General features: G+C 34.8%; 1 protein-coding gene across 3 annotated transcripts in view; it reads right to left on the bottom strand.

Moving 5' to 3' along the window:
• Positions 1–408: 408 nt before the first annotated feature.
• Positions 409–27,835, bottom strand: part of LOC113511007 (anillin) — a 74,258-nt gene continuing 46,831 nt past the window's right edge. For 2 of the 3 annotated variants that reach the window (XM_026894555.3, XM_026894557.3), the window contains exons 11-21: positions 17,737–17,812; positions 17,074–17,226; positions 15,994–16,158; positions 14,809–14,967; positions 13,228–13,318; positions 12,855–13,001; positions 12,016–12,161; positions 10,630–10,710; positions 9,626–9,793; positions 4,082–4,282; positions 409–3,268 (exon numbers count right to left, since the gene is read on the bottom strand). In XM_026894555.3, the coding sequence (XP_026750356.2) occupies positions 2,984–3,268; positions 4,082–4,282; positions 9,626–9,793; positions 10,630–10,710; positions 12,016–12,161; positions 12,855–13,001; positions 13,228–13,318; positions 14,809–14,967; positions 15,994–16,158; positions 17,074–17,226; positions 17,737–17,812 (1,672 nt within the window). In that variant the 3' untranslated portion in view covers positions 409–2,983. The remainder of the gene's footprint in view (positions 3,269–4,081; positions 4,283–9,625; positions 9,794–10,629; positions 10,711–12,015; positions 12,162–12,854; positions 13,002–13,227; positions 13,319–14,808; positions 14,968–15,993; positions 16,159–17,073; positions 17,227–17,736; positions 17,813–27,835) is intronic. The other variant, XM_026894556.3, reaches the window with a different exon arrangement.

Raw genomic sequence — 27,835 nt, 5'->3', positions numbered from 1 at the left:
TCCAGAGATTTCGCTATGATTACTATGTCATCGGTAAATCGAAGGTGAGTAATGTATTCGCCATTGATGTCTTCCAATACGTCGTCACCCTGTCTTACAACTTTCTGTACTGGGGTTACCATTCTATTACAATCCATTAAAAAAATGCAAGAAGAAAAATGAAAACAAATACTTAATTAAAATATCTTTATTGGAATAATTGATTTTATATACAAATTACATACAATAAAATAATGTATATCAATATACTCCACTAGCAAAATCGAACGCTATCAAACGAAATTTCTAATTATAAAGATAATTAATGTCATGACAATAATAAACTATATATATATATATATATATATATATATATATATATATATATATATATATATATATATATATATATATATATATATATATACATATACATATATACATATATATAGGCACTCGTAAATAACTTGAGCATAATTTTATTACTGTCTCGCGCTGTAAAAAAAAAATGTAAAAAATGACTACAGCGCGTGTTTTATTCTAAGAACAAGGAATTGCAAAGAAGGAATGATAAAATAAAAACTGTATATCGTATTATTACCTCCTTTTTTCTAATGCAAATATATAATTAGTAAAAAAAGGACGAATAATACACCATCAGTTGCTATTTTTGCCAATTCATAGCAGGCTAGTGTATAGATAATGTTATACGGCCGTATAACCCTGCTGCTGCTTGCAACACAATTTATGTACATACTCTCTACATAAAATGTGTCGAATATATGTATAACCTAGTAATGTAAATGAACAAAAATTTTACATAAACATTTTCTTTACACTAGTCTGCTATGAATTAAGAAAAATAGCAACTGATGGTGTATCTTTCGTCCTCTTTTTACTAATTATATTTGCATAAGAAGAAACGAGATAACCGTATGATTTACAGTTTTCATTTTATCATTCCATCTATGTAATTCCTTGTTCTTAGGCTTAATTTGTCATTTGTCACGAACTGTAATAATTTGTGCAATCTTAAAACACAAAAATGTCATGTGAAATGCTAACTAGGGTTGCCTAGTAGTCGATTAAATTGCGTAAACTTTCATATCGATACTATCGATTTAATACTATCGGGTAGAGCGATCGATGTTTTTTTTTTGGGTGATAACTCTTGACATTATGTCTATATATAAATGTATAACGGAAATTTTATAAACTTCATCCAGAAGTCTACAAGTCTTCTTTATAAAGAGTACGGTCCTTTTACGTCGGAGGCGAGACGTTGTCGAATTAAAACGATTGCCGGCAACGACGAACTTCGTATGTTCATAAAATTACCATTATTTATATAATATTTAAATATAAATGAACATAAATTTAAAAAATAATCAATTAATTAGTCAACACGATTAATTAGTAAAATATTAAACTATGATTATTTATAACCTAATGTTATTGTGATATACTCGCTATGTTACCTACATATATATATACCTAACCTACGTTAATTAGGTGGCATGGGATTGTCTTATATTAAAGCGAAAGTTCTCTGTAGGACAGCAACAATGGTATATTTTTTTATCATCTCATACAATTCCAACTTTAAGATTTTTCCACTTTTTGTGCTGAAGCCAATTGATAAATTTTCCATTGACGTTGTTACTTCGAATATATTTTGTGTGTATTTTTGATTATATCTTCGTTAATTATTGATAATTATCTATTGAAAATTTTGTGCCTTGTAAAAGACTAAATTTTTTCCTCTAATTTATAAATAAATATAAGAAATAAGTTGTTAACACTTCAAAACAGTAGTCGAAAAAGATTTACAGAGTACTATTACTTTTCTAATTGTCTATTCAATTATTAATTAGGAGACAAAATATCTAATAACCTCCATAAAAAAGACATTGGGTATATAATATGTTATAAAGTCCTATGGTATTGTTGTATGTCTGTCTGTAATTGGTAATCTCCATTAAATGCATCTAATTCAGATTTTTATTTTCACGGCAAGTATTTTATGGTATAGGCAGCGAAAACTATAGTTGTGTTGTTTGAAGATTAGTTTACATTTACTAGAAATATTAATATAATAAACAGGATCGGTTAGCTATTAGTATTCTTTATTTATATTTTTATATTTTTAGGATTATTGAATTTATTACCTTTGTTGCTGACCATATATTTTATATTACTTAACTAAATGTCACACTTTTAAAACCACTGTTCAATTTCGTGGCCTATAATTAATAAAAATATAATTGCCACATACACTATATTTTGGAAACAATTTTGTTCTTATCAATTTTTAATTACCAATTTTAAACTATAAAAAAAGCTTAATATTAAATAATTCTACAATAAATTGCTATATCTTAGACCAGCGGTTCCTAAACTTTCGAATTTTTTCACTGGTTCATTGAACCAAGACTTATGAACCTTTAAATTGTTCGGAACTTCAGGAATCGCTGCTTAGTTAATAATAAATGTAATTGTTAATATAATATGGCGCTGCCATTTTCTTTTTTATTTTGTGATATTTTAACAAAATTAGATATGTCTATGAATAGTGCTGCCATCAAATATTTCAATATATATATATATAGATATAGGTATCAAAGTAATATAGATACAGAAAAAAACTATTATAATACTGATTTTCTCTGAGAAATAACTATTTTAACATATAAACTATATATTAGTTAATTATAAAATAATTGATATCAAATATACAAATATTTAGTAAAGCACTATGTTTTAAAAAATATTTGTTCGGTCATTCTACAGTTGGTAGTTCTCAACTTTTCCTGAATCATTTAAAAAAAAAAAAAAGTTATGTCCGATGCCTAATTTCTATAGATTTATTATTATTGTTTCAATAAGCATAAAACGTACTAAAAGAGATACCTATTAATGCTTTATGATAAAACCGCTTTATGACAGTGAGTCTTTGATGGCAGTACCAAATGGATATACAAAAGTACATATACAAAAATACTTCTTAATCATCGTCAGTAGCACAACATCTTACATATTCCAGCGCTTTATTTAAACAGTCCAACCATATATCCCGGTCTTTTGCTGTGTCAGCTGCCAGTAGGTGTCTCCTGAGGATAGTGCCGTCTTCTCTCTTGAAGTAAACTAGCGAACCGCTATCCGGTACGATGAGACCGGCGGGAACGGCCGATTCTAATAGGATGGTGTTCGGCCGCGCGCATAGATCTCGTGGCGCTTTTATCACCTTTTCGGAGATCACCGTGGATAGATCGATATCTCCGATCGGTAGCTGTTGAATAGAAAATGGCAGAATTAATAATAAAAAGTGCTTTATTTAACCTCTAGTGATCCGGCCCGCCTTCGTACGGGCAGTTAAAATTTTCGAAAATAGATTAAATGGTTTTTGAGTTTATTCATTACAGGACAAACAAACAAATAATTAAATCTTCCCTCTTTATATTTATGATTCAATGAATGAAAACATCTTTAATCATATACATCTGTCACAGACTCATATGATACGTCATTTATAATTATTATATAAAAGAATATTAATAAATTTAATTAAAAGTCATTAAAAATAGAATAAAAAGAGAGAAAAAAAAAAAACAATAATTATATATTACACATTAACACAATGTTTAAATCCATGGATCTTTGTCATTTAAATAGTCAATTATTTTATACTATGCTTTAGTACAAAGAATCCTTTTTTAAATATATCTTAAAATTTCTTTCATTTAAATTTAAAGCCTCGTGTGGAAGTTTATTATAAGAAAGTATATAATTAGTATAGATAATCAAATATTTTACGTAACAACAACATTAGGATTGTTTTTATGCAGTCCCAAACGTGACAGCTACCTTTGAACAACGGTATCGGAGATGGAATACAACAGACTGAGTACAATGTCATAATAATATTACAAGTATTTATAAGAGGAAATCGGTGTACTAATCGGGCAATATCTAAGAGCACCGTTTTTTGCGTCTTTCCTAGGAGAGAGCTGTCTCGGAATTCCAACCGTCTGTTAATATTAAGGAAATGAAGCTTGCCGCAGCTTGCTTATTAGTACAACAAATATTGCAAAATCTACCATACCTTCCGCTGTACATCGTCAGGGTACTTCCAGTAGGACAACTGAGGCGGCTGGAGTCTGAACCATCGCCGGTGCCAGGCGCCCAGCCCCGACACGTCGTCGAAGGCCGTGAGGAAGGCGGCGTGAGGAGCCGGCGCTGGCACCCGCACCTTCGCGACCATGTCCAGCTGGATTGACCCTTCAAGTGGACTCCCACACGGAACCTTTATGTACGGGGACGGAATGAAAGTAATCTTTATTCAAATGTAATTTTGACATGTCGAGGGTCATTGGTAACTGTAATGTCCAGGAAATACGGGAGCACTCAATTAAACAACCTCAGTTGATACTCCAGGTTTTTAATACTACCTTCCGAACTTTTATTACAAAAGTACCTTCACTACATCTCCTCCACAATTAAATTAACAACTGAAAATTGTAAGCACATAGGACTACTTATTAACTATGAAAACTTATATATAATAACTTAGGTCATTATTCACATTTACAGCACAGTGAATGAGAAAATGTCTTAGTTAATTTTATTGATAGTTACAGCTCTATATTTTTCCTCCACAATTAATATCGAGACATTACTACAATATAGATATATAAAAGAAAACCACAAAAATAAAAAAAAAATCTTAATTATTAATCCGGGAAATATTACGGGAATCATAACTTAATAAGAAATAATAACTACTAATACTATAAGATATACACTATGCTATAAACCTAATTATATACTAAAAAAATAATCTTTTGGGTGGATGAACTGGGCGTCCCGATCGTGTGCGGCGGACTCCAGGAACAGAGGCGGCGCGCGGTGGTGACCGCTCGGGCGCCTCGTTGGGAGGCGTGCCGTACGAGTCGTAATCGGCATCGTTGGGCGCCCGCGGCTCCGGCGAGCCGGCCGGTGTAGACGGCCGCACCTCGCCTTCCACTCCTAACCCTGGAGCCGTAGTTGGCGAGTCTGACTGAAACGGCTCCGTAGTTAGATCGTGGGTCAAAGAACAGGTTGTCCCGTTGTCGTACTTATCATATGACCAAGCGGAACTATTCACGTTACCATTATAAGTCTTCGCATCCAGTAACTGGTTAATGTGACGCCTCCAAACGATATCAGTGTCCTTTACAGCAACATCGTAAACAACCTTACCGACACGACTGACGACCGATCCTAACACCCACACCGGTCTTTTTGGATTAAATCGATAGTCTCTAATCCAAACCTTATCATATCGCGAAAAGTATCGTCCTTTGCCACCGAAACAACGTCGTTGGCGTTCCTGGTTCAGCCGTACACGGTTATTAATCAACATTGGGTTAGGACCTGTGGCCGACGGTCGGACAGATATGAGGTCGAGTTTACATCGTAGATTCCTACCGAACATGAGTACTGACGGCGATACACCAGTCGTGCAGTGTGGCGTATTTCGGTAATAAAATAAATAATCATCTAATCGGCTACCTATATTTTTTATGGAACAATCTTTAAGCGCGTTTTTAATAAATCGTTTGCATGTTTTAACCGCGTTTTCGGCGAGTCCATTACTTTGCGGCGAATAAACGGGAGACAATATGTGAGTGATACCGTTGACGTCACAAAATTTTCCGAACTCAGAAGACGTAAAAGTTGTTGCGTTGTCTGTCACAATTGTTTTAGGCAAACCGAATCTCGAAAATACTTTTTTTAAATTTAAAATTAAACTTTGAGACGTCATATTTGGCATATCCAAGCATTCAATCCATTTACTATGAGCATCGACTAAAACAAGAAATATTTTACTACTTAAGGGCCCAAGATAGTCCAAATGAATTCTATCAAAAACAGATACAGGCCAATTCCATGATTCCATGTGAGCTTTCGGGGGAGCTGACCGAACGGAAATGCAACGGTCACAGTTGGACACTGTTTGTTCAATATCACGGTCGATACCCGGGTACCAACAACGCTCTCGAGCCAACGACTTCATTTTCATTATGCCTAAATGCGCAGCATGGAGTTCTTGTATCACAGCCGACCTGTATACCTCGGGTACGACCACGCGATGTCCACGCATTAAACATCCATTGTCAACATGAAGCTCGTGCTGACACCGGCTGTACGGCAGCAATTCTACTCGTACTTTCCGTGGCCACCCTTTATTTATATATTGTATGACATCAGAAAGTGTAATGTCGGCAGCAGTAGACGACCGCATCTCCTCCAATGAGGCGGGCAATGTCGCACCGGCCGCCGCTAGTGCGTTAATATAACTAGGCATTTCGGTGTCATTAATTACTTCTTGCGGTTCCATTTCCACAGGAAACCGACTTAAATAATCAGCAACATTATTTCCACTGCTAACGAATTCAATTTTGTAATTATAAGCAGCGAGAAATAATGCATATCGTTGAAGCCTAGATTCAGTCATTTGAGGTACTCCTTTTTCTGGCGAAAAAATTGACAACAAGGGTTTGTGATCGGTTCTCAAAATGAATGGTTGCTGACGGCCATAAAGATACTGGTGGAATTTTTTGATACCATAAATGATGGCCGTCGCCTCCTTTTGAATCTGGCTATATGCACGTTCGCTTTTGTTTAATGCTCGTGACGCATAGCAGATGGGACGTTCGGCACCGTCGTGGTAGCGCGCTGCTAGAACCGCGCCCAGCCCACTTGGCGCCGCGTCTACGGTAAGCACGAGCTGCTGTCGGGGGTCATAGTGAGCTAACACTCGTGATGAACTCAATTCCCTTTTTACAGCATTAAACGCTTTTTGGTGCTCGTCTGTCCACTCCCACTCGATATCCTTTCGCAACAAAGTATGTAGTGGTTCTAGTAACGCCGCCGCTTGCGGTATGAAACTGTGATAAAAATTTACAATTCCTAAAAACGATTTTAATTGTTTCGTATTCATAGGAACCTTGACATCAATAATTGCTCTAATTTTATCTGGATTTTTGTGAATTCCCTCCCGATCTATGATAAACCCCAGATATTCCACTTTTTCCTGAAGAAAATAGCATTTAGATTTTTGCAATATAAGTCCAGCATCTCTTAGTCGAATCAAAACTTGTTCTACGCGTTCCCAGTGTAATTCGGGAGTAGATGCGGCAATAAGCACATCGTCGAGGAAACATACGACTCCATCTATGCCGTTCAACAATTGAACCATTGCACGCTGGAATAGCGCTGGTGCGTTTGCTAAGCCAAACACTAGCCGAGTGTAAACAAATAACCCCTTATGTGTATTTATACATGTGTATTCTTGAGACTGGTCGTCTAGTAAAAATTGATTATAGCTTTGTGACAAATCGAGCTTGCTAAAATAGCGACAACCGTGCAAGGAAGCACATAACTCATTCAATTTGGGTAGTGGATACGAATCCACTTTTAATATTTTATTAATTGTACCTGAATAATCGCCACAGATACGTACTTCGTTGTTCTTTTTTAAAACGGCAACAATCGGTGACGCGTACTTCGAATAAGAAACCGGTTTTAAAATACCTATCCGTACCAGTCTATCTAACTCCGCACTCACTTTGTCCTTGAGTGCAAAGGGCACTGTTCTAGCTTTACAAAATTTTGGGACAGCGCCCTCCTTCAAATGTAATGTCAACTTATAGCGATTAAAAGTACCAAGGTTGTCAGAAAACAGGGAATTATATTTATTTAAAATTGAGCTGTACTTATTTGCTGAGCAGTGATTTACTGTCACTAGTGCTAAATTAAATTTATACAAAAAATCCCTGCCAAGAAGCGAAACTGGGCCATTATTTACCACATAAAAATGAATGTACTGAGAGTTGTTATTATACGTAATCAATAAATCACATACTCCAATAGGTGACAACAACGAACCGTTATAAGTACGTAAGATTTTATCAGACTCACCGAGTGGATGGGTTTTAGAAAAATACCTGCGCCACACCGCCGACGGCATTGCCGACACCGCGCTGCCCGAGTCTATTTCCATGCTAAACGGTTTCCCGTCCGCGGTCACCGCCACAGTCATCGGCGCACCCTCAGAACATCTAATATTATTTAACAGCGCATAATCGCTGTTTTCGCTCTCGTTATCACATTCACTGATAAAATTACTTCGCTTTTCGCTATTCCTATTTCTACGTGACTTAATGTTTTTACGGTCAACCATACGAACACTTTTCGAGGCACACATACGTTTTAAATGACCTTTAACACCACAATTATCACAAGATAAATTACGATAACCGCACTGAGAAGACGAATGCGATTTAGCGCCGCATACTGTGCAGCGGGGTGTCACGCCATTTGCGCACCCGCCGCCGCCGCCGCCGCCGCCGCTGCCGCTGCCGCCGCTGCCGCCGCTGCCGACGTCGCGGCTCCTGCCAGCGGTCGCATGGCGCCGCTCTGTCCGCTCAGCCGCGTACAGCACCGATTCAGATTTAATATTGAGCGCTGCCAGATCTGAACACGCAACCCGTTGCGCGCTTTCTACTGCTCCTGCTACCTCGACTGCTCGTGTTAATTTGAGTTGTCCTGGATCCTCCCGAAATAACTTCTCTCGTACAACTGGGGAGTCAACGCCGAGGACGAAACGATCCGTCATACACATTTCTAGCGAAGTACCAAACTGACATGTAGATGCCAAGCCACGAATACGCGCAGCATATTCTGGTAGGGACTCGTGGGGGTCTTTCTTAGCCGAATAGAATTTCTGCCGTTCCGCATATATGCACTTTTTGGGTTGAAAATGAGCATCCAAAGTATCTACAATCACACTGTAGGTGGCCGACTCGGGCACAATTGGAAATAACAAATCACGAGTTAACCGATATGAGTCCTGTGACATGCAATTAAGTAATATAGCACGTCGTTTAACTCCATTCACGTCGCTTGTATCGTTAATACCATTAGCCACAAAGAAATTTTTCAACTGTGCACTATGAACTCCCCACTCATCACTTTTACAGTCAAATAATGGCACGCTCCCGTAAACTGACATTTTATACTATGTTACTGTGAGTTCAAAAGTCGATCAATTATCAACTGAAAGCCTCGTCGCCACTGTAATGTCCAGGAAATACGGGAGCACTCAATTAAACAACCTCAGTTGATACTCCAGGTTTTTAATACTACCTTCCGAACTTTTATTACAAAAGTACCTTCACTACAGTAACATTTAATGGAATTTAGAATTCCATTTAAAGTGACTAATACGTTTACACAAAAATTCTACAAAAAAATAAATAAAAACATTGTTGAAGTCTTCTGAAATGATAAAAAAAGAAAGGCAAACTGACATTCTCGGCAAGAATACAAGTAAGTCAATCAGGGTTTTACTACAATTTGAAATTGTATATAATTTTAGAGTTGTGAGAACGACACCAGCCGATAACTCCCCCACCCAAATGATCAGTTATTCTTTTAAAGTATTTTAATATTTTGGCGCCAAATTATTATTTTTTTAATTAACGCAATCGTTTAGGTAAACTATGATAATTTACCTGGATCGTCTCAACATTACGACCAGGTTACACAGACTGTGGTTTCGAACAATCTACTGCATTTTATAATTGCATAATATAACACAAACCTTGTTGAGAGTAAATGTTTTCCTGGTGGCTTGCTGCAGCGCGAATATACAATAACCATGCAGTTGGAACTGTGGACTGCGGACTGCTAGCGGCCCAGCAGGACTTTGTACTCGGGGCGCCTTCAGCTCGGACACTTTCGACTTTGGTGTGAGCAGCTTGGAACTCGACTGTGAAGATAATGAGAATGTTAATTGTGTACAAGCTGACAGGGGAAAGGGATTGTAAATAGATTTGGCAGCCCTATTGCTAGTATACCTTATCAGGCCGACCTCTACGTGGTTCCCTCTAGAGATCAATGTGGCTAATTCTTGTTGAATTCGTCACGATGAGCTAACGGACCTGCTTCATCATCACCTATCATCCTTCACTGGTGACCCGCCAGTGTATTATCACTCATAAAAAAAGGCTGACCGCTCACATTAAACCTTTTTTAAACGACTAGCTGTAGCTCGCGGCTTCGTTCGCGCGAATCAAGATATAAAGTTTCCATGATCTAAATTAGGATATAATTTGCCCTATATACCAAATTTAATTCAAACCCGTTTAGTGGTTTTTGCGTGAAAGAGAACTACTGCCCTTAAACGCTTTCTGTTTTTACCTAATAGTTAGCTAGTAGAGAATGCCATATGACATTAAGCTCTCCATTTGTACAAATTTAATTATCAAAAAAGGATAAATAATAGTCATAAGATTTGGTTTACTGTTAAGCGGACTGTCAGGTTACCCCCCCCCCCCCCCCCCCATTAGCACTAATGATACTAACACCATAAAAATTACATACAATACAATCGCGGGATTTCCCATAAAACATAAACGAAAAAGGTTGTCAACTTAAAAAAAACAAAATGTTACGTAACACGTTCTTCGAACTCTCCTCCCGCCTTTCTAACCCTGTGTTACAAAATAAACTATAATAAATAGCTTGATAGTTTCCCAATACGCTTGTCTAGAAACCACTTAATAAAATAAACATAACAAAACATAATAAAATTCTAAATCTCACCTTTTTATTTGAAATATGGTATTTCACATCATGCGGCAATATTTCTTTAGATGCTTGCAGCAAATACACTTCGACTGTGACCTGAAAAAACAGAAACAAATAGTTTGAGATTTCTGTTACATCATATGTATTACACCTACTATTTATATATTCATATGTTTAGTTTTTCACAGTAGTGAACACCCTGGAGTCGATTCTATTCTCTAATGTCTCATAATCTCTAATTTTAGAAATTCAAACGACGCAAATAAGAGATCAATCTTGAAATGTTATTTTCTAAATTTATTACTAACATTAAATTTTTCTAATAGTTTTGTGAATCAGTTATGATAAAGAACATTGAGAAATAAATGTAAAGTACATAGTTTGATGTAATATCAAATTAAAATTTGATATTTCACCGAACTAAGTACGTAAGTACACTACTAGTAAAACGTTTTAGAGATAAAGCTCATTTGAAACTTCTTTTTTTTATACAACTTAGAATGGCAAACAAGCTGACGGCCCACCTGATGGAAAGTGGTAACTGTCGCTTATAGACATGAGCTGTACCATGGACATTACAGTGTATACTGTTTCGCCCATGATACTGCCCATGCGTTGCCATTCCTGAGGACTCAGGTGTTATTCCTCTGTACCCTGTAAGTTCACGCCATATCCCACCCTTCAAACAGAACTGCAACACAGCCATGCAAACAAAACTGCTTCACGGTTGAAACACGAATGGGACAGAGGTACCCAAGCAAAATATACAGGATGGAATAGACAGGACGACCCAAACGAAAACAGCCGATTCAATGAATGGTCTGAATCACATGGCAGATTATGTTCCCATCGAAAATACAAAACAGCCATATAATTCACAATTCCTAGTTTTGGCGCCGCGCAATGTATTTCAAATTTCACAACGTACTGTGCTCCATGCGAAGCGGTATATCTACACCACGCGGTCAACGGCGCTTCTTCGTAGGTACTTTTCGAACGTTTGTGGCGTTGACCTCACACAGCTGATTCCGCGATTTTAATACATATTTGTGTTTATTTTAGTTATTGTATTATATGTTACATTGCTGTTTTTTAGTATTTCATAGTATTTCACTATAAAATACTATTATTTCTTTATGTTATGACATCATATCATAGATTAAATGATTTTAAATGAAAAAAAAAATAGAAAAAGAATTTGAAAATTTCCGGAAAGAATTTCCATCGGTTTTCAGTTCAGAATAATAGTCTGAATTCATTCAGTTTTTGTCAACCCGTCTTTTACAACCTGTACATAAAGTTGACAGTCATGTTACCAACCTAATATTTAGGCACCAATGTCACTTCTATCGAGCCGAGATTCAAGACTTAGTATTTTTAGTCACTTAAAGTGTCAAATACCTTGAAGTCACTGGTGAGTCCGTCCATGCGTATCTCATCAGGGAAGTGCAGTAAGGCAGAGTTGGGCTGCGTCAGCTGCATGCTGCTCGCGAGAACGCGGTCTCGGCACTTCAGCAGGCACACCGCGTGGTGACCAGTTGCGCCGTCTGTAACAGACAAATAAACATGTAATAGTAAGTAAGTAAAACATGGCTATGTTTTGGTTTAAAGGGTAGGGCATGGTAGTGAAATTACAGAGTCGTAACCTATCTACTATCGTGTGGTTCCAGCTAGAATGGGCCACCACTTCCATGCACGTGAGTGTCGTAAGAGGCGACTAAGGGAACTTAATGATCAAGGGATAGACAGTAGCGTCCCTCTTAAAACATAACCAAAGCCTAATAACGGTTGTTTACCCGCCTGACAAGTGTGGGAACTACTTATAAAACGCCCACTTATGGAGGAGGCCTATGTTCAGCAGTGGGCAATTAACGGATGATACAATATACGGGGGTAAAGAGGTTTCTTCAGGGTCGGCAACGCGCGACCTAATTAATACCTCTGGTATTGCAGGTGTTCATAGGCTACGGTAACCACTTACCATCAGGTGGGCCGTATGCTTGTTTGCCACCTCAGTGGTATATAAAAAAATATGATACTTTGTCTATTATTGTGAGTTACGGTTTTATGTACCTACGCATAACACTGAAGTCTTCAATAATGGCAATGCTTGGCAGGTGCCATGAGTATCACAGTGTAGTCCTTGATGTCCATGGTGCTGTTCATGTTTATAGGCATCAGGTACCACATTCCATAAGGCGGCCTGTCAGCTTGCCATTCTAAATTCCATAAGTACTGACCAGCGTTGAGCTGCCGCATGTAGTCGCGGCGCAGGGGCACGGCGAGGCTGTTGATGTGCAGCGCGGCCATGCCGGCGGCGGCGGCCGGGCCCGCGCCCTCCACCTGCAGCCGCTGTACCTCGTGCACGCTCGCCTGCCGCCGGTGTGCTGCGGCGAAAGACATTGTTAATAATGACGTCCAAGATGACGCTCGAAACGAGAATATTCGGAGAAAAACCAAAGTAACCGACAGAGCCTGAAGTGGCAATTTCCTTTTAGTCCGTTATTAATGTCCAGAAGGACCCAACATAGGTACCTATATAGATAGAGTAGACAATTAAAGGCTGAAAATAAATTAGAGAACTATTATATACATATATCTGTAATAACTTACTTGCTAACAAAAGTAATCTCTCTCCTTCGGCTTGTTCAGTGGACCCACTGAATTCAATGGTCGCCGCACACAGATTTAACGCTTGACTGGCCTGTAACAATTAAATAAACATGTCATAACATGTAATCCGAAAAGAAGCTAATATTTTGACAATATTGATAACTACCTTCTCATAGGGGGAAAAGGGATTATTAGTAATGGAAACTGAGAAACCCATTGCTAGCAATATACCCAACCAGGTCGACCTCCTCGCGGTTCCCCCTGGAAACTATCATGGTTAATTCCTGATGAATTCATCATGATGGGCTAACTGGCCTGTTTTCATTCTCATCAATCACCCTTCACTGGTGCTCCGCCAGCGTATCCCGTTAGCACAGGCGGGGTTACCATACCATTTTCACCCATCAAAAAAAAACTACCTTTTCATAAAACCAAAAAGAAAAAAAAAACAAATTGTTTACACACTATTTCCCATGTGTTGAACATAAATATTTAGAATTATTGTAAATACTTCAAATACCTAATAAGAAAATACTCCACGCAACTACCTTTTACTTTGAATTATCACTATTGGGGGGGACCTGGTGTCTAAGATACAAGTTACAACTTAGTTTAGGCTCCAGATCTTCCACAAATTACGATACTTTCATTTTATATAAAGTAAATAACCTGTCCATACACTGTAATTTGTGGAGATGAATAAACTAATTATTATTATTGTAAACAAAAATTATACTAGCGACCCGCCCCGGCATCGCGTAAGTAATCTCTATTAATTATAAAATAAAATACAGACATGTGACTCGCTGATAACGTAGATTCCTATTAGTGAAATAATTTTTGAAATCGGTCAAGTAGTTTCTTAATAAACTAACATACAAAAAAATCTTTTTTTTTTTATACAACTTAGAATGGCAAACAAGCTGACGGCCCACCTGATGGGAAGTGGTAACCGTCGCCTATAGACATGAGCAGTACCATGGACATAACAGAGTATATTGTTTCGCCCATGATACCTCCATGCGTTGCCATTCCTGACTCAGGTGTTATTGCTCTGTACCCAGTAAATTCACGCCATATCCCACCCTTTAAACCGAAACACAATCATGCAAACGCAACTTTTTTCTTTATATGTAACATTAGTTCAGTATCTCCGTGTTTTTTTTTTGTTTTTTTTTTTTTATAAATCTATTGATATAATATGATAGTATTAAAAACGATTAGGTATTGTTTGAGTTTATTACTAGCGACCCGCCCCGACTTCGCACGGGTGCACATTACATCAGATCACATTAGAAACCTCTAAAATTATCAGTGTTCCTCTACAATATTATGCATGTATTAATACATATAAACCTTCCTCTTTAATCACTCTATCTATTAAAAAAAAACCCGCTTCAAAATCCGTTGCGTAGTTTTATAGGTTTAAGCATACATAGGGACGGACAGACAGCGACAGCGACTTTGTTTTATACTATGTAGTGATAAACAATAACTCAAGTCTTACCTGTTAATAATATTGGTTAAGACAATTGTTATTAATTACTTAATAACATTAATAGTGAATTTTTAAAGTACCACCTGTGATATAATAGTTTGCTGCTTGGTGATCTCGTTCTGCAATTCCTTGATGCGCTGGCGCACGGTTGTGACGTTGGCGGTCGGGTCCGGCGTCGCGGTGATGTCGCGCTCCGGCGACTGGTGCCGGATGATGCGCAGTGGCGTTGTCGGGGTCGACGTCTGGAAGGTGAGAACAAGATTCACTTTTTTTTTTTTACAACTTAGAATGGCAAAAAAAATTGACGGCCCACCTGATGGAAAGTGGTAACCGTCGCCTATAGACATGAGCAGTACCATGGACATAACAGAGTATACTGTTTCGCCCATGATACCCCCCATGCGTTGCCATTCCTGAGGACTCAGGTGTTCTTCCTCTGTACCCAGTAAATTCACGCCATATCCCACCCTTCAAACCGAAACACAGTCATGCAAACACAGCTGCTTCACGGTTGAAATACGAATGGGACAGAGGTACCCAAGCAATCGACTTTTGTACAAAGTCTCCCTCTGGTAAACTTACTGGAAATATAACTTTTAATCATATCAGCCTTAAACTGTCCACTGCTAAAAATAGGCCACTTACATAAGGGTAGTTTTACCAGTAGTTGCCACGTTTGGCAGGCGGGTTGGCAACCGCAGTTATATTTTGGTGATATTTTAAGAGGGACGCTGCTGTCCATCCCTTGATTATTAAGTTCCCTTACGGCACTCACGGGAAAGGAAGGTGTGGCCCATTCTATGCCAAGACTACAGGGTATCATACGGAAATATAACTCATAGGTATGTAATCATCATTCTAATATTATAAATGTGAAAGTTTGTATAGATGTTTGTTACTCAAAAACGTTTAAACGACCCAATAGGTTTGAATGAAATTTAATATATGGGTATTTAATATTATTTTTACGAAATAAAAAAAAAAAAACAAAAATTTTAAAACTCCTCTATTTTGCCTTTTTTACTATTTAATTGACGATATTACCTTAGATTAATTTCCTACAATTTGCAGTGCAAAAAATTTCAGTTTTTTTTAATTTGTATAAAAATATGGATAAGATGTTAACTTAAACATAGGAATTAAGAAAACTAAAACTAGATTCGGCAAAAATTGTGATAAAAAAGGTGATATTCCTGTGATAATAAAAAATAATTTCATTAAATGATAACGAATTAACAGCAGCAATAATTTTTACGGTCAATACTTACAGCACTTTGCATCCTCCTGTAGAAACTGACGCTGTGCACCAGCTCGCTGCCCTTGTCGCGGGAAGGGGTCGCGGGGGTCACGCACGCCGGCGGCTGGCATTTCAGCGGCGACTTGAACTGCGCCTTCTCCTGGTACACGAAACTTGTTGATGACAGGCTCCCATGCTGCAAATACGGGCTAGCTGTTCCTCGGCGACGTCAAGTGCGAGTAAGAGAGAGATAGATTTTCCTCTTTCACGCTCTCACTTTTGCAATATTATAACATCGAGGTTCAGCTATAAAGTTGTGGGTTTCTTAAATCGAGTCGAGGCACGTAGTCAGGCTCGTGCACGCGTCACAGTCACTCATAATTAAGGATCATGAATTGATTCCGAAACTAGTCGAACTCTATCTAATTACACGTACCTACTATCAAATAGTATATATTTCATGATAATGGGTCAGGAATAAATTTGAGGAAGATTATAAGATTATCTGGTATTGCGTCACGAATCGAATTATGAATAAATGGAGAAAACAAGAATACAAGGTGAAATCTAAATAATTCGTACTCAATTAAGCGACAGCTCTATTAATAAAACTGAACAATTTTCCTATTGAAACAGGGATTGGAGTTACCCATATTTACTAGACAGTTAGCTACGCCGTGTAAGGGTTGGAAAGCTGAACAATTTTTGTCGTGTAACTTATGTTTCTTTAGGATGAATGTTCGGTTTTATTAGTGAAACTTAGTGCTGGGTATTGTATCTATATATTTTAGTTAATATACAATATCTATATTGACCCAATAAAAAATATGTTAAATATCTATACAATATTTAAATTATAAAAATTAATAGAATTATCTGACCAGTACGGGAGATATCGAAATAGGTGATAAACCTTTTCCCGCCATCAATATCCGAAAGAACCCAATATATAGATATTGGAGCAGTACCAATATTACCCATGCCTAGTAGAACTTAAAAGGATGCTAATGATTTAGGTTTCACCGAAAATAGACCTCTATGGCACACGTCTGCTTGCGTCGTCAGAGTAGTAAATAATGTATTAAATTTTATAATTTTTTTTTGTTGTTACCTTGTTGAGCTTAGGTGGGGTGGGACCTTCCAGTTCTTCGTTCAGAGCTTCATCCAACATATCATTAAGTTCGCTGTCACAGTCACTTTGCGAACTGTCCGATTCGTTCGATCGAACTGCTTTTTTGTAACTAGTGTTATTTTTCTTTACCACCTGAAAATATTTATATTGTATGTTAAATTTTCATAAAGGCCCTTTCAACGACTGGTAATACTGTTTGAGGGATTATTAATAACGTGGACATTCTTTGTACTACAGACAGACTTAATAATCAATATACAATTAATCAATAATGTGCATTATACGATGCAACTAAGTACTTATTAGATTTTGACGGACAAAAAAGTGCTCCTTGAACTATCACGTTCGTTTCATGTAAGGAAAAATGTTCGTTTTCAGAAAAAAAAAGAAAAAAAAAAATTTGTAAAGTAAGTCGTTTAAACAAGAATAGGAAATAAACATTTTCTTATTTGAATATGCTACTTAGGAATAAAGTACAAGACTTGACATTATTGATATTGTAATTTCTAACTAATAAATTAATTGTTTGTATCTATAATAAGTTTACTATTGCAATCTTTTGACAGGAACAATAAAGAGTAACTATCTATATTTTTAATACAAACTATATTGTAAAATATAATGAATAAATTATAAACTCACATTCATAACCTCACGACCGAAGGATGTCTCTGCCCAATTGTCGGATTTATTTAAATTGTCGTTTAGATTTTCCATACTGAAAACACATGAAAGAGAATAAAATTTAAAATATGCAATAGAATAAAAGACTTTAAGTGTTATATTTAGTAGATTTTACGATATTCAAAATAAATTAAATGTATTACGTCTTATTAACTACATATTATTATTTTACTGTATTTTTTTTTCATCCTCCTAGATTTGTTGTTTGATTTTGGTGTAAAAAGGTAATATATTATAAATAACCATTATTAAATTATATGGGATCTCAGTATGTAGGCATTATTCAATGAATGCAACTCGGGTAACGGATAACAAAAGGATCATCACTAAAAGTATAGTCTTATATTATCTGTGGTAACAATGGGGTTAATTTTGAGGCACCATTACTTTAATCCTATCTCTAAACTTAAAATAAATTTGACGTGATAGCGAAAACTTAATTCTATGCACTAATGAGAACTAAATTTCTAATAAATTTAAGTTAAATTTATCGTAAATTTAGTTTGTTGATAAAATAGTAATTTTGCGAAACTACTCGAATCAAATAAAAATATTAGGTTGAAAGATAAGTTTAGAAAAGCGGCATCTTAGAATCGACATCAATATATACATACATACATATATGTCACGCCTGTCTCGCCTGTATTGAGACAGGCAGAAACAATACACCCCAAATGCTTCAATTCAAACAAGTCTCTTTCGCTTCATTCACATCCATCAATCTTCATACACGTTCGCCGTTTACGGGTACTTTTAATTTGGCCATTCTTCAGCATTTTGCCTATTTCGTCAACATAAATGAAATATAACCAAGCGCCTATCGTATAATATGAGCAAACAACCACTTTGAAAGCCACTGGAATTGTCATATAAAAGGAACGCATTCTAAATTTATACAATAACTTCGAAATTTAAATAATAAACAGTTTACAGCTGGGCATTGTTCTCTGTCCCAAAAAGGAGGATATGATTATGAGGAGGAGAGGCTATTATCACGTCGGCCAAGCAGGTTTGTCACCAGAGGTAGACTTTGTACAAAAGTCGATTGCTTGGGTACCTCTATCCTATTCGTGTTTCTAGCGTGAAGCAGTTGTGTTTGCATAGTTGTGTTTCGGTTTAAAGGGTGGGATATGGCGTGAATTTACAGGGTACAGAGGAATAAAATCTGAGTCCTCAGGACTGGCAACGCATGGGGGGAATCATGAGCGAAACAGTATACTCTGTTATGTCCATGGTACTGCTCATGTCTCTAGGCGACGGCTTGATTGTCATTCTAAGTTGTATAAAAAAAAAGTTGATATAGGCTATAATTTGAAGTCTTGCTACACTTATATATTGTACTTTGTTCACTTATCCATTTCTTATGACATCCTCGGGATGATAGGAAGTAATGACACATTATATTGTTACTCTGTTACCGCAGAGTTTGTTAATAAATTGTTTTATTTCCAAATCAACAAATTCGTCATCAGATTCTTGTTTTTGTTGGCATACCCGACAGTTCAACTTTTGACAAACAAGACCCGAGATAGTATTTTTAATTTCTATACAAATAAAAATAAAATGTCTGTAATGACCAAATTATGCATCAGCTTGTTTAAAAATTATATAAAAATTTCGGGAATTTGTGGGTTGAATAGGCTATTTTTTTTTAAATTCGTGATAGTTCGATTATGGTTTTTAGGGAAAGAAAAAATTAAATTTTAGACGCCTATCTTGTCAGCTAATTACAAAGTTATTTATGTGGTTTAAATATAATTAAAATACAGTGATTATCTATCATGCGACTATTTAGAGGCAATTGAGTTTTCCGTAATTTGGAGCAAATATGCTATAATTACTACACATGTTTGACATATATTGGCCATGGATTTTGTAGAATATTAATCAATACATAGCAGTGAATTGCAGTGAAATAAAAAATCGAAAAAAGAATGTTGCGTTGGATTGGTCGTTTGGAAAGGATGGATGAAAGAAGAATTACGAAAGAGATTTATCGAACAAGAATGAATGGAGATGTCGGTAGGGGCCGCCCTAGATGGACGTACGTTGACGACGTGCTGCAGAAGGGCCAAATTAAAAGTACCCGTAACCGGCGAGCGTGTATGAAAAGATTGATGAATGTGGAAGAAGCGAAGGAGGTTTGTTTGAATCGAAACATTTGGCGTTCCATTGTTTCTGCCTACCCTAATGGGAGACAGGCGTGACAGATATGTATGTATGTATGTATGAATTGCTATAGGGGTTAACGTGATTGCATCTAAATTGTTGATGTATATAGAGATCAGATTATAACTTTTGAGAATAACATTTTTAGTGTACCAAGAATCATGTGTTTCTTGTTGATACTTAAAATGGCAAATAAGCTGACGGTCCACCTGATGGATAGCGGTAACTGTCGCTTGTAGACAGGAAATGGGCCATAGGTACTGCAAGGCCCAAGGTATCCCTCATGCTATTTTTGAAAACCATGGTCTTCAAAAATAGCATGAGGGATACCTTGTCCTACAATTTCACTATCATATGATAGTGAAATTCACAAACTTCAAACTGAAACACAGCCATGAAAGCACAGCTGATTAACGGCAGAAACATAAAAGAGAAAATGGTATCCAAGCAGACGGTTTTTGTACAAAATCTTTCTCTGATCGTGTCCTTTGTGTTGATTGGGCTCGGTTTTATGATAAGTTACATCGAAACTACAATATTGGATTAATTCTGCAAGACAGTAACTTCTAAACTATTATATTGTTAATTCGTATGTGGTGACAGCATGGGCGTATTAAGTGCGGTTATTTAGGAGTGGTGGGGCACACTAATATTGTCTGGTGCTCTTCTAAAATAAGAAACGAAACTTTCAGCTATAGGCTATATATATAAAGACCAGACCTCAGACCCTCCCCCCACCCCCCCTCCATGGAAAATAATCTTAAATACGTCAATGGTAGTGACAGAGAACTCACTACTGCTTAGAAGGAAATTTTGAAATAAAACCATATATCTTAGGAAGTATGTCTCTCCCATAAGATCAAGCTTGGGCTACTTCATTTTCGCTCATGAGAAAAAAAAACTCTGCACAGCAGTGAAAGGGTTTAATAGGATGTCAAATAGGTATTTTATACATATGACTGATACGGCATTATCATTCTAATATAAGTATATTAGTAGTAGTAAGTAATTTAAGTGAATAGCAAAATTGGGGCCCGAGTAATTCATTAATGAATTATTATTGTAAACATCATAGGAACGCAAAGTACATACATATTATATATGTGTGTACATTGAACCGAGTTGTGAAATATACAATGACACTATGACTGTTACGACCCAACTGCACGTGGTTTATAGCGATTATGAGTATATTATACTCCTTACTAATATAAATATATATATTTATATTATTACATGTATCACATTATAATTGTTTATCGTGCCTCCAACGAAATTGTTTATAATTACTCCTCTCCATCCAAAAGTTGCTTGGAAGAGATCGCTTTTAACGATAAGGTCGCCCATTGTTTTCTCAATGTGATTATTTCTTGTAATTGTTTATATTTATAATAAGTTTATTATTGTAATCTTTTAGAAGAAACAATAAAGAATATCTATCTTCTATCTATCAATGTGAAAATAAGTTTATTTCTTTGTTACTTTATGGTTCCTTAAAGGATGCATCAATTAAAATGAATTTTGATATACACGTACTATATGGGATGGAAGAGGATATAGTCTACTTTTTATCGTGGGCAGTAAACATATCCTGAGGGCCTACCATGAAGTATTTTCCGAAATTTCAGGGACGAACGAAACAGAAATTTGATGTTAAAATTACATAATACAAGCTGTTTAAAATTATTAAAAATGTTCAAATATATCGTTCCTTTGAACTATTAGAATAGGATTTATGATGAACGAAATGTTAAGCTCCATTTACTGGCTCGATTTTGATACGAACAAAAACACGAAATTGAGCCCGAAGGTTCGGAATTTCATTTCATGGTAGACCACTTGGTCATGCGGATGGAATCGTGAACAAAATCTAGTAACTAATAAATATAAATGTATAGACAAAGAAGTGTGTAGATTATACTTAGTAATTGGATTTTGTTGTACCATACATAAAGAAGAATTGATTTATATTAAAAATGTGTCAATGAATTTGTTTCTCAATCATGCGTACAAATTGCTAAACTAGCAATAAATAAAAAAAAAGTATGATGTTCCTTCTATGACTTTCAACCTTAAAATCATTCCAAAACAATAAACATAATTGCATTCTTAAACCCCTCAAGAACATTAACACGAGAATTGGATAAACATCGTTAAAGGACAAAATTAATTTATTATTATATATATATGCAACGACACTATGTACTTATCATGTTCTTTCGAAATCTTAATAAGTAATTTCAAATAGTATTATTATTAAATTGCAAATCGACTTTACGTGCTGACCATACTTTCTTAGATTTTCGTGGAATTTATTTATTTATTTGCACTTATTTTATTTAAATAATTATAATGTTTTGTTTTGAAATACATACTGAGTTGCAATTGATATAATTTCACCAAAATCCCACAACAAAATCGAGGAGAATGAAAAAAAAAAATTAATGCAAAAAATCTTTATTGATACAAAATTATAGGAAAAAACATATCTATTTTATCACAGACCATAAAACTTAAACATACTAAGAAGCTGAAAAGGTAAATTATATTATTATTTGTTTAGAATAAGTTAAAAAATTTATCATAATCCTCTATGACATAATTGTTTATAAATAATTGCTATATGACAAAATTATTATTGATACATATTTAATTTTTCAAGTGCAGTCAATATATTAAGAAAAAATAAATTACTGTAATTAATATTTTAAACACAAAGGCGCTAATGAAATAATATTTTTCGATATGTATTTATTATATAGCATACAACACGGAAACAGCTCTTCACAAGTTTTCCCTCTACCAATATACAAAAAGATTGTAGTAAGAATATGTCGTTTATGATGTCACAGCAATAAAAATATAAAGAATTATTCTTTAGACTTATTCAATGTTGAAAAAGATGTATCCAAAAAAAAAAAAAAACCTTGCACAATTAATTAATGCAAGCCATGTTTATCAAGTGATATTTGACAAAAAGTCGGACTCGTTCACATTTCGTCTTTTTGAATTATTATTTTTATCGCATTTCGAAAGCTATTTAATTTAATTTACTAATCCCATCAAATTTCTCATAGATTAATTGTAGGTTATGTAGGTTATGATCTAATCTAGATTTTTTAACTCCATTCACCATTCTAAATACACGAATGCTGAGTGTTATATGTAACATTACGTGCAAAGATGTAGGCAGTAACTGGCTTTACATACATTAATAAAAAAAATTCTATTAAATAATTTTTTTTTTCTGAATCATGCTTGGAAATAAGAGCATTATTTTGACAACCTTCTTTGAGATAAATCGAACTTGCGGTACTGGTCGAGCAGCGGCCGGCAATAGTTGTATGAATATCCATATCTGTCGTGTTTAGCGGCCAAATAAATTACTATGTAAAATCGTATTTGTCGTGTAATTTAAAAATGGAACGATCTTCTACTCCGCAACATGGCGATCACAGAAGTAACTTATCAAAGGTTTAATTTAAATTACGAACTGGCTTGCACATAGAAAGCTGTTTAGTGAAAAAAAAAAAATACTTTGGCGCGTAAAAAACTATTGTTATTAGTTGTTCGTCAACTTCGTCATTGGTTTTAAATACTTTTGTATTTGACAAAATGAGTTCAAGTGAAGAATTCCAGACAAATTATCTTTTTGAAGACTAGGCAGCATGGTCTCCGACCTTAGCCTGTTCCAAACGGAACAAACGTACTAAAAAAAAAATCAAGTGAAGACAATGAGTGTAATGAAATTATTTTAACGCCACCTGAAATTCAAGAGGCAGCAAGAGCCGTAGTAGAAAACTTGTTGCCGCCAAAATCTAAAGAAAAATATTTGAAAATCTATGAAAATGGAAGAATGAAAGAAAATCGAAATCCTTATCCGAAAATGTTTTTCTGGCTTATTTCGGCGAACTCGCCAAGAAAGTGAAGCCCACAACGCTTTGGGTCATCTATTCAATGCTAAAATACACAATTTTAATGAAACATAACGTGAATTTGAATAATTTCCGCGCATTATTTGAGAAAAGTACATTACAAGCCTTGGCCGCAAAGGCATTGATGGACTCAGTAACTGTGCCTCGGGTTCCCCTCATTCACATAAAATCAATGCCTCTCTTAAATAACATTTTTTTTCTCCTTCAATCGTCTTATAAAATTACTAAGGTATGGGAAATATATTGCATACGTTCCAGTGTTGAATGCTATAGGATATTGATTAAGCAAAAATCTATAGGTTACCACACTACGACCAATGTATGGGCATATAATTTTATGCTGATAGGAACAGAATAATTGTCGAGATTTTACATTCTGTTTTTCGAGTCAAAATAGCATATAAATCATAAATTCGTTAAAATCATAGAGTAATAATGTCAAAGATTTAAAATTAGAACATATCTAATAGCATATTGCTGCATATCCAACAGCATATCACAAATATATTAGGTAAAATAGAAATAGGCTGCTGCATTTTACAATTTCGGTAATTTTTACTATTACATAATTCGAGGAGATGATCAAGTCTCTTTACCAAACGAAGTGGCTTAACAGGATAGTTCTGTTTTAAATACATAACTTCTATTTATTTAATAACACACATACTACTGAAATAACATTGTTGCTTACCAAAAAGGCGTTATTATTACACAATATCCTTATTTCTATAATCTATGGCTATTTAAGTAAGCTTAACTTATTAAGAGAACATTCATACAAAACTGTGCCAACGTCTATTAGCTGTCAATTTTCAATATTTTTTTTTTTCTATCAACTTGGAAATGCTTTTGAATGTACAAAATACTTTTTTACCTTCTTAATTACAACATATAATTGTGCAAAATTATTTTTTTAGTTCACTACATAATACCTACTTTTTTTTTAATTATTATGATAAATATGAAAAAATGTTTGAATTTTGACAGATGATAGAGACATTGGCAGTAATAATGATATGAATTGCATGACGATATTACTAGACATACAAAATCTTGTACTTATATATATTAACAACAGAATCAACAAACGCTTATTATACCGTTTTCATTTTGCAATCTTATAGGTGAAAGTTTGTACAAATCTTATACATATAACAATAACAAAATTAAATGCAAGTTCATCATGTAACTTGCATCCAATAGTTACAAGCATGCATAGTAAAATAAGTCACATTTAATTAAGTAAAAAAAAACCCACTGGACTGATAGAAGCGAACTTTCAAATATAAAAAAAAAAAAACAAAATTATGTGCGTTCCTAATGTCTGCACTACTTAAGTTAGTAAGTTACCTAAGTTAGTTTCAATCCATATTCTATTTTCATTCCATACTTGCAACCACACAAACATGAGTCATCCAAATATAATATCACAAAGATGAACAAATTTGAATTATTCAATATAACCACTGCCGGATTAACCAAGCTGGTCTCGCACACCAAAAAAAAAATTGTTACAATAATATTCTACGTACAATAAAAATTTAAATGCGTTACGGAATACACCAAAATAAAATAAAAAATAAAAAAAAAAAAACAATATTTTCTTGAAAATTTATTAACCCTCTGACCGCGTATTTTTTTTCGCAACAATAAAACAGATCGCCTTGTCAACAAATAGCAGTATGAGTATTTATCCATCTAGCGAGATTTTGAGAAACAATATCAATCAATCATAACAAAAATCGCCGTATAACAACGTCAATAAATATAAAAATGTAAGCACGTCGAAATCGCGGGATGTGCAAAATAAAGTAGTAGACACTGCACGCGGTAATCGCAAGATGCCCGGTCAAAGGGTTAAAAACAGATATTCAAACGTAATTTTCTCTTAAAGAAACTGTCTTGGGCCGATGGGGGGCCTACTCTGAATTAAACATTCGTACGATTCCTTAAAGACGCACAAATTAATTACTTTAATGCATTTAAAAATGTTTTCAAAAATAGGCATGAAATTATTTACATTTTAATATGATTATGAGGGGGGAAAAGGATTGTAAGCAATGGAGTTTGACAGCCCCATTGCTAGCAATATACCTTATTAGGTCGACCTCCACGTGGTTCCCCCTGGAAACCATCGTGAACAATTCTTGTTGAATTCGTCACGGTGGGCTAACTGACCTACTTTATCCTCATCTATCATTCTTCACTGGTGCCACGCCGGTGTATACCGACAGCGCGGGTGGGGTTACCATTCCATTATCATCCATTAAAAAAAAAAAAGATTATTAATGCTGATATATTACTATTGCATATACATACCCTATTCTATTCATAATACTTTGTATGTACTCACATATGACTATTTTGAATATTCTATTTATCGATTTTAGTGCCTATAAATAATTAAATAAGCTTATTTTACAATACTTAGTAATATATGAACATGTAAATATATATGAGATACAATACTATTTAATAATAATAATAATTTGACAACATTTACTAAACGTAATACAGTCTTATTTAAACTATGATATTTTTAATATATATATCAGTGTCTACAGTTTTTTTTTCTTCAATAATATTAATAAGGAAAAAAGGCTCGAACACATTAAATATTGCGTAATGTGATTACGTGAATGTAAATATTTAACTGTCGAATATAAAATGCATACATTACCCAATAAGTTAATACAAATGCCAAAATAATATAAAAATGTAATTTGGAGTGTCATCTGTCAATATTGTCGAAAACAAATGCAAATATTTTGTTCCACCAAGTAATTTTATTGATTTAAAAAATTAGTTTGTCCACTGTATTTGTATGTAGGTTAAAGTAGAATTCGTTAACATAACTGAGAATTGCTATAAAACACATTAGGGTAGAAATTTCGTAAATCAAAAATTCAAATAAGACTATAAATTTTATACAGCTGAACACGCCACCGTTTTAGTATGAGAGGCTTCAAATATTTTGTCCTTTTTTCGACCTACATTTTTACGGTAAAAATGTCCAGTTTCGTTGACAGGACTTAAAATTTATGTATACTTATAGCACTTTATATATATATATATATATATATATATATATATATATATATATATATATATATATATATATATATATGTTTTTAATATGTATGTATGTATATCAATGAATACTATCACAGCATTCGAGCATTTTAACACTTCCCTAGGGTTAATTGGGAGAGAAGTTATTAAAATTGTCTTATACACATACATTTCGTAAAAAATAAATAAACACTACAGCACATACACACACTTAAGAACAAATTATATATATTTTCCTTTAAAGTTACATACAGGTGTAATACTAGAACTCTTTGAATGACTTCCGCTCGAACTTGGCGTAATATTACTAATTATTATGAAATATTGAAGTAACTACTTGCAATTTGCATTTGCAATGGCGTGGGTAAAATATGAACATTAGTTTATTGATACACTGATTTTAAATGTGAATTTACTTATTTAGTAAAATATTTATTCATTGAATTGATTCAAGTCCTATATTTAATACATACATACACGGATATTACCTAAACATACATATATTACGAAAGTATATACAAACAAAGTATATATTGCATATTATTTTTTCTTGCATAGAGAATTGTACAGAATTAATATATTCAATTCAAAATGAATCTTCAAAATTGACATACATATATAATAATATAAAATAATTGTTGTTTTGAGGTTACTTCATAATAGAATATGTGTGTATTGTTATTGCGTCGATTCATATATTCTTGCACCTACTGGCTAAAACGTAGTACGAACTAAACCGGTTAAGGTACATTAACTGCGGCCTTCTTGTGGAAACCATGCCACGGGCAAGGTTGAAATCCTTCCTAATGATAGTCATATCGGCCGTTGATTTGTATTATCTGTTATTTTGCGTACTTTCTATCGTTAACTATTTTCATAGC

This window comes from Galleria mellonella, unplaced genomic scaffold (genome assembly GCF_026898425.1).
Source record: "Galleria mellonella isolate WM207_F2 unplaced genomic scaffold, CSIRO_AGI_GalMel_v1 utg133, whole genome shotgun sequence".
In the NCBI taxonomy this organism is placed as follows: Eukaryota; Metazoa; Arthropoda; class Insecta; order Lepidoptera; family Pyralidae; genus Galleria; species Galleria mellonella.
Note: the sequence above shows the minus strand (reverse complement) of the source record. Positions and strands in the feature narration are given on the sequence as shown.